The 9,558-nt window shown below is 35.4% G+C and overlaps 1 protein-coding gene across 1 annotated transcript in view; it reads right to left on the bottom strand.

Annotated features, from left to right (window-relative positions):
- Positions 1-4,318: 4,318 nt before the first annotated feature.
- The window catches only part of LOC144436253 (dynein light chain Tctex-type 5-B-like), a 36,474-nt gene continuing 31,234 nt past the window's right edge, over positions 4,319-9,558 (bottom strand). Inside the window, exon 4 of the mRNA XM_078124998.1 lies at positions 4,319-7,730. Within this exon, the coding sequence (XP_077981124.1) occupies positions 7,527-7,730 (204 nt within the window). The 3' untranslated portion in view covers positions 4,319-7,526. The remainder of the gene's footprint in view (positions 7,731-9,558) is intronic.

The following is a 9,558-nucleotide window of genomic DNA, read 5'->3' as shown; positions in this document are numbered from 1 at the left end:
ACTTGCCATTCATACTGTCTACTTACATTGTAGTCCGGGTCATTGTAGTCATTATCGCTATATGAAAAGGCTGGATCGTCACTGCTGAAGTCTGAAAACTCCATTGTTCAGGCCAGCTGCATTCATTCAGTGGTCGCTCGAGGACAGTGTTAGGTTAGCGTGCGTATGTTGACATTACGTAATCACGCAAGGGCCGATCTCACCCCTTCTCACGTTCTGTCGCGTAGTTATGACGTCGGTATCACATGATTTGTCTCGAGCGATGTCAACAAGAATGGCGGGCGGTTTGAAAAGAAGTAAGTCGGTCGAATGTTTTACAGCTCTCGTATGTCACTTTGGAGTAACATTGACGACTAGTAGACAAGTGAATCTTCTAATTAGAGGGATTGGTCCATTTACAGGTTAGTTTTAACATATTTTAAAATGAAAGACACTTTCCAAAAAAATAGTCCCCGTTGCAGATAATATACCTTTAACTTGGGTAGACAGTGTGGGATGAGTTTCAGTATGTAAATTTCTTTTGTCATACCTATTCAAATAAATATATTATCTTATATATCTTTGGCAAAGTCATAACAGGTGCATATATTTTCCTTAGTTTTGTAGAAAATATTTTGCCTGTGTTTAAAGAAAATCTGTTGACAAATTTCTAAAATTGCTACTCCTTCTACAATAAATCATTGATGTATTCAGAAACTCATCAGTGTCAATTCTATGTTTTGAAAATGGCAAAAATTTTCTTACAAAATCCTGTACACTGTAACACGTGAGATTTGTCTGACTTGAAGGTGATGATGTCCAACAGTACAAATCAGAGAGAGCTGTGGGTAAAATACCGTACAGTGACATGTCAGAAGGCAAAGCTTACTATACCTTTGTTACAACTTGTCTAATTAAAAAAATAGACCAGGATTCTCTAATCCTGAAAGCTTACCGCCCTGATACAAACCTTTGTGTTTGTACAACACTTCAAGAATATTTGAAATGTACTCGGCAGATTAGAGGAGAACATACTCAGCTTTTTATTAGTTTTGTTAACCCTTTATATTTGCCAGTTACAAGAAGTACAATAAGTCGATGGATTTGAGAAGTAATGACCAGGGCAGGAGTTGATACAAATATTTTCAAACCTCACAGTGTGAGGGCTGCAGCAACTTCTAGTGAGAAAAATTACTCAGTTCCAATAGACCAGATATTATCTTCAGCAGGCTGGTCATCTCATAATACTACTTTTGCCAGGTATTATGATAAAACAATTGTAAGAGACGGTCAATTTGGAGAGGGTGTGCTCACTCATCCAATTAATGTGATGTATAATGATTTGAAGTAATGTGTAAAATATAAATGTTAATATTACTCTTAAGACTTGTATTTGGTTGTCTCTTGTGCACATCTTGCTTTAAAGTCTCCTGATTCCAAGTGTGATGACGTAATATAATCCACCAATTAAACAAGACTTACCTGGAACTTGAAGTTTGATAGGGATTCTATGTAGTCATCACAGCATGTAGGGATCACATGCCCACCCTCACCCACCCTTTGGATGTTGTAATCTACTTTGTAATGTATACAAGTGAGTGGTTACAGTTGATTTGACATGCACAGTACAATCTCATGATCCCTACATACTGTGATGACTACATAGAATCCCTATCAAACTTCAACTTCCACGGAAGTCTTGTTTAATTGGGGCATTTTTTACTTCCATCATAATAAACAATTGACTTCACAGTTACTTCTTATTGTTGATTCATCACCTTTAAAAATCAATCTTTGTGTTTTACGCATTTACATTTGAATTGTATGGGAAGGACAAACCACATAGGAAGAGACAAGTGGAAATTAAATGTCTCTTCCTATCCAAATAAAAAAACAATTTGTGAAATAATATATTTCTTGTGATAATACAAATGCATGGGATTCCTAAGTGTTTGTACGATTTCATGTTCAACATGGCGTCATTCCTCTGTCATCAAAATTCCATTGTGTGTTCATATATCATATACGTTAATAAATTATTGTGGAAAGTGTTTTTAAACATTTAAATTTTAAATATCAATTGTTTTTAAAGCTCACGAATATTAAAATGCTTCCAATAACTTAATTTTGCTTAAATTTTTGGAACTCGAGACAATGAATTTTGAATAGTACTTTAAATGTTGACTACAGCTATTGGTGTAGTCTGTAAGATACAGATATTCATGCGTTGCTATTGGCCAGCCGGTACTTATTGCCCACTATTGGCCAGCCGGCACTTATAGCCCACTATTGGTCAGATGGCACTTATAGCCACGCTATTGGCCAGATGGCACTTATAAGCCACGCTATCGGCCAGCCAGCACTTATAGCCACGCTATCGGCCAGCTGGCACTTATAGCCCACTATCGGTCAGATGGCACTTATAGCCATGTTATTGGCCAGACGGCACTTATAGCACACTATCGGTCAGATGGCACTTATAGCACACTATCGGCCAGCCGGCACTTATAGCCCATTATCGGCCAGCCGGCACTTATAGCACACTATCGGCCAGATGGCACTTATAGCCACACTATCGGCCAGATGGCACTTATAGCCACACTATCGGCCAGCCAGCACTTATAGCCACACTATCGGTCAGATGGCACTTATAGCCACACTATTGGCCAGCCGGCACTTATAGCACACTATCGGCCAGCCGGCACTTATAGCACACTATCGGTCAGATGGCACTTATAGCACACTATCGGCCAGATGGCACTTATACACACTATCGGCCAGCCAGCACTTACAGCCATGTTATCGGCCAGACGGCACTTATAGCCATGCTATTGGCCAGATGGCACTTATAGCCACGCTATTGGCCAGACGGCACTTATAGCACACTATCGGTCAGACGGCACTTATAGCCCACTATCGGTCAGACGGCACTTATAGCCCACTATCGGCCAGCCGGCACTTATAGCCCACTATCGGTCAGACGGCACTTATAGCCATGCTATTGGCCAGACGGCAGTTATAGCCACGCTATTGGCCAGACGGCACTTATAGCCCACAATCGGCCAGCCAGCACTTACAGCCATGTTATCGGCCAGACGGCACTTATAGCCATGCTATTGGCCAGATGGCACTTATAGCCACGCTATTGGCCAGACGGCACTTATAGCCATGCTATTGGCCAGACGGCACTTATAGCCATGCTATTGGCAAGAGGGCACTTATAGCCATACTATCGACCAGACAGCACTCATAAGGCTTGACAACATCACATATCTTACAGTCTACTATTGATGTAATTGATGTGTTACTTAATGACACATTCAGTTACATTATAGCAAACTACATGTCAAGTACATCCATACTGTTACATTATAGCTAACTACATGTCGAGTACATCCATACTGTTACATTATAGCTAACTACATGTCAAGTACATCCATACTGTTACATTATAGCTAACTACATGTCAAATACATCCATACTGTTACATTATAGCTAACTACATGTCAAGTACATCCATACTGTTACATTATAGCTAACTACACATCAAGTACATCCATACTGTTACATTATAGCTAACTACATGTCAAGTACATCCATACTGTTACATTATAGCTAACTACACGTCAAGTACATCCATACTGTTACATTATAGCTAACTACACATCAAGTACATCCATACTGTTACATTATAGCTAACTACACGTCAAGTACATCCATACTGTTACATTATAGCTAACTACACGTCAAGTACATCCATACTATTACATTATAGCTAACTACATGTCAAGTACATCCATACTGTTACATTATAGCTAACTACACATCAAGTACATCCATACTGTTACATTATAGCTAACTACACATCAAGTACATCCATACTGTTACATTATAGCTAACTACACATCAAGTACATCCATACTGTTACATTATAGCTAACTACACATCAAGTACATCCATACTGTTACATTATAGCTAATTACACATCAAGTACATCCATACTGTTACATTATAGCTAACTACATGTCAAGTACATCCATACTGTTACATTATAGCTAACTACATGTCAAGTACATCCATACTGTTACATTATAGCTAACTACATGTCAAGTACATCCATACTGTTACATTATAGCTAACTACACATCAAGTACATCCATACTGTTACATTATAGCTAACTACACGTCAAGTACATCCATACTGTTACATTATAGCTAACTACACATCAAGTACATCCATACTGTTACATTATAGCTAATTACACATCAAGTACATCCATACTGTTACATTATAGCTAACTACATGTCAAGTACATCCATACTGTTTCTTATTTTTCTTATTTTGTTAACATACCTTTATACTATGTGTAGCACTTTTACTAAAATCATGTTTTTTGTGCTATATGAAATACAAAATGAATGCTGGAAATGCCAGAATATACACTAAAACAAATCTTTGCACTATTTGTGTAATTTTGATATACGCATGTATAGCTGGATAGAGTCATGCTCGTATGTCAATGATTTACACTGGCTTTTACAATGATACTGTCAATTTATATAGAAATGAGTTCAAATTATTTTAAAATATACAGAATTTGCTATAAAGGTGGAAGAAATTGTTACATCAGGTCCATCAAAATGAATCAATATAATAAGATGAATTCTTTCCAAGTTGAAATAAAAAAGAAAACTTGGATTGAGTGAGGAATGGAAGAGTCCTGGATACATAGCAGAACTTAATTTACATATGTAAAATTGTTGAAATGTAAATTTCTATAAGTGTGGTATTCCAAAAGTCTACCGTATGTTTCTAAGGAGATTTGTCATTGACAGAATACATAGTATAATTTGTTCTGTAATGGTGATGCAAGATTAGTTTCTCTTTGAATTGTTATAATTACCAGCTACACCTTAAATACATGGCAATATATGCATGAATGGCAAAGAAAACAATTATGACTATTTTGCATATATTTTGAATACCTAGATATTTTCGTCACTAGAATATTTTGGGTGTTTTTGAAGTTTTTAGCTAGTTCTCAAAAACTAATTTTTATTTAATGACCAAATTTGTATATTGTGTTGATGTGTGTGAGACATTTTTAGTCACTATTTTTTTGTTTTTGTTTGTTACAAAAGCGAAATAAGTTGAGATAAGTCTTTCGTGAAAACTTCCAGGTTTACAGAATATTACATTGGTACATTCCTTTATTTTGCATCACTGACACTGAAACACAACTGCACACTAGACATGTTGAGATCAGATAAATGGGACATCCTTGACCTAAGTGGAGTAGATCATTATCTTGTACTGTATTAAAGCATACACAAGTCATAGTTGTTTGGTTACTGCTTATAATGGACATGGCAATGGTTGCCAACTTTCAGCCCCCATCTGCTGCCCACTCGTTCACAAGTTTTAATTTTTTTCACCAAAAGTTACAATGATACTCTTAATTTGCATATCAAGATGAGGTCACCTTGTGTTCATCAATTCTCAATTTAGACACCCCTAGAAACATCTCACAACTAAATTCAGACTGATCTGCCAAACATCTGTTGAGTCTATCTTTACTATGTCAAGTCAACTTTCAATACAATTATTTATAATAGCCTTGCCCCACATTTCCAATTAAGACCTAAATTGCATACCAACAAAGGGATGACAATTTCTCAAAAATTCTACATTTAGACAACCCTAAAAACATCTCAATCAAGGTTCACAAGTTTTCGTTATAACTTTTTGTGAAAAATTTCTTTTTACACTTAAATGTGCATTATATAGATAATAACCATTTTAACTTGAAAAAATCACTCAACTAGACATCAAAAGTGTCAGCCCCATCAAATAATAATTGACCCAGTATTTTTTGACTTTCAGTCATTTACATACACACAGACATCTATGGCACTACTGAATCTTATAGTTGAATGTCACAAACTGATGTAGGAATAACATCCTCAATAAGTTACAATGTCCCAATGTTTTCAACTTTTACAATTTTTTGGAGTAACTTCAATAGTACTCCTTCCTAAATATGCTCACCACAATCAATATAGCACTAAAACATTGTCCACATAGACACTCCAAACATTCTATGTAGATGACACCAAACAAAATATATATATTCTAATCTAGTATTGCTTAATGTTGCATTAATCATTTCAAATCAGAACTGCATAGCTTATATTAGATTCAGAACCAAAGTCTATACAATGTACTTAAGGACTGACACTCAAAAGTAATTCATGTACTGCTTAAAAGTGCAAGTCAGAGAGAAATGTAGTAGTTCTATGAATTGCGCCCTCTGGTGTTATAAATACAAAAAATGTAATGTGTAGGTATGTCTTTTGTCTTTATTATCGAAGGGACTAATAATCTTGGTTACCCAGACTCTTGTGGCTTCCACCGATGCAGATAATTTGGGAGAAGGCTTCATAAGTAATTGATACAAGATGGCTGTTCAAAGAGGCTAACCATAACATAACTTCTGCAGTGAAATCATGCCATGGTATCTATAACTCTTGCACAAAGTAGTTTGGTTAATCACTGACAATTAACAAAAGACAATTTTCAAAAGGTTTATGACATGACTTCTTTTAAATATATACAGAGTTGATGAAAATGAAAATAAGGCATCATAAACTGTCAAGTCCATTAACTGACATTCACCATATATATATATTCACTGATGCTGCATTCCCCAGACTCTAGGGGCAACAGAAATCAGACTCTAGGGGCAACAGAAATCAGACTCTAGGGGCAACAGAAATCAGATTCTAGGGGCAACAGAAATCAGACTCTAGGGGCAACAGAAATCAGACTCTTGGGGCAACAGAAATCAGATTCTAGGGGCAACAAAAGCCAGACTCTAGGGGCAACAAAAGTCAGACTCTAGGGGCAACAAAAGTCAGACTCTAGGGGCAACAGAAGTCAGATTCTTGGAGCAACAGAAGTCAGATTCTTGGAGCAACAAAAGTCAGACTCTAGGGGCAACAAAAGTCAGATTCTAGGGGCAACAGAAGTCAGACTCTTGGGGCAACAGAAGCCAGACTCTTGGGGCAACAGAAGTCAGATTTTATGAGCAACAACAACACTCTAGGAGCAATAGAAGCCAAACCCTTTTGGGGTGACAGAAGCCAAACCCTCTTGGGATGACAGAAGCCAGAAGAGTATCCAAGTAACCATGAGTATGATACTTGAGGTATGAATGTCATCCTCCAGCTTTACAAATAATAATGTGGATCTAACTGTTAAATTCAAAGTTGACTTAATCCAGGGCACTTGCCAAGATAATTTGTTTTTGTTTACTCTAGCTAACTGACATATTTGCAAGATGGCTCCATTTCCTATTTGTCAGTTTACTCTCTCATTTGAAATGTTGATATCCAGAGTGCAGATTGTATTGGTCACTGTTGATAGTTAGCACTGTATGAGGATGATTACAAGCAGAACAAATAGAGGGGATGTAATGTGTATATGTAACATGTAAATATTGCTAGTTGCTGATCAATGGGAACTGTAATAAGTTACATTTTTACTGTTATTCATAATAAACACCATACACATTGCCGACTGCAAACAGTGAGTTGTTTGTGAATTCATAGGATGAGAAGGTATCATTGTTGGGGTCCCACAGACACCGACTTCCCATTTTCATACCCTGGTCTTTTAGCTGACCTATATGTATGAGTACTATCACCTTGTATCGCTTCACCAACAGATCTTTTACACGAGCTTTTACAACCTGCAGAAAAAAAATGAAAGACAAAATTACTGTATGAAATGATGAGGTAAGTGACAAAAGGTTTATACATGGTATGATATACAATGAATACTTTCTGTACCAGCAGTGATCATTATAATTTGACCCAAACTCGTCCATACGTATGTACATATAATCAAGTCTAAATATATGTATATATATATATATATATATATATATATATATATATATATATATATATATATATATATATATACACACACACACACACACACACACTAGTACACACATACATACATACATACATACATACATACATACATACATACAAATGCACAAGGAACTTGTGAGACAGTCTAAATAAATAGATGTAATCTGATGTTTCGAATAAAAAATCTTTTTTAAGGAATTCAAAGGCAAGACATAATAGGTAAACACCTGATTATATCTGAATGTTATGGAATAGAACATACATACATACACACATACATACATACATACATACATACATACATACACACATACATAATCACACATACATACATACATACACACATATATACATACATATACACACATATACACACATACACACATATATACATACATATACACACATACATACATACATACATACATACATACATACATACATTACATACATACACACATGCACATACATACATATGCATGCATGCATACATACTTATACATACATGCATACATACATACATACATACACACATACATACATATACATACATACATGTATATACACACATACATACATTCATACATACACACATACATACATACATACATACATACATACATACATACATACATACACATACATACATACATACATACATACATACATACGTACATACATATGTACATACATATTATATTTATCTATTTATTAAGCTGTGTACACAAGAAGTGACATTGGCAAGAAAATATATCATGTGAAGCATTGATGTTCAATTGAATTAGTATGTTCTGAAAATATTTAGTAAATCATTGAAATATCTGGCGGTAACACTTGCTAAAGCGTCATCTACATATGACAACATGTGGAAGAACTCTTATCACACTTTAGAGCTGGGATTGTAAACTAAATACAGTATCAAAGTATTTATCTCTAATATTCTGTATTTTTATACTATATATATATATATATATTGCACAATGAAACTCATCTCCAACACTTGAACGACATAATGTTTCAATGTTCTTGTAACGGCCAATTTCATTTGGCTATATATGGTTTGAAATCCTTAGTTCTATAACAGCTATTCTATCAAAAGTGTTTCAACAACAGATAAATATTTTTCACATTGAAAAGTTAACTTAATTTGAGAATAAACATGAAGTTTGTTGTTACATGCAACAGATTTCTTCCACTTGTCAATAAATTTTAATTTCAAAGAATCTTTAATATAATAGACAATTCTCACCAACCATATGGGAACACTTACAAAATGAAAAAATAGTGCCAATGGCGTTGTTGCACAACTGTACAATTTCTAAAAATGTTTACTCCCATGCTGATCCATGCTAGGTATAGGTGTTCATTTGCTGAATGATTATCATGTTGCCTATCCAACCCAGACTATCTTTGCAATATACACGATCATTTGGCTGTTGCTACGGGTATGGTCATGTTGCTAGACACATTTACATACATTATTTGAATGTTCGTTCCCTTGTCTATGAATTCCCTGATGTCAACTTTGAAATATACATGTACATGAACATTTGGCTGTTGCTATGGGCATGGTGGTCTTGCTGCTAGGTATATTTTTTTTGAATGTTTATTCATTTGTCTATTAATCCGTTGTTATTT

The sequence above is a fragment of the Glandiceps talaboti genome, chromosome 6 (assembly GCF_964340395.1).
Source record: "Glandiceps talaboti chromosome 6, keGlaTala1.1, whole genome shotgun sequence".
Taxonomy (NCBI): Eukaryota; Metazoa; Hemichordata; class Enteropneusta; family Spengelidae; genus Glandiceps; species Glandiceps talaboti.
This window is presented reverse-complemented; position numbering and strand designations above follow the sequence as displayed.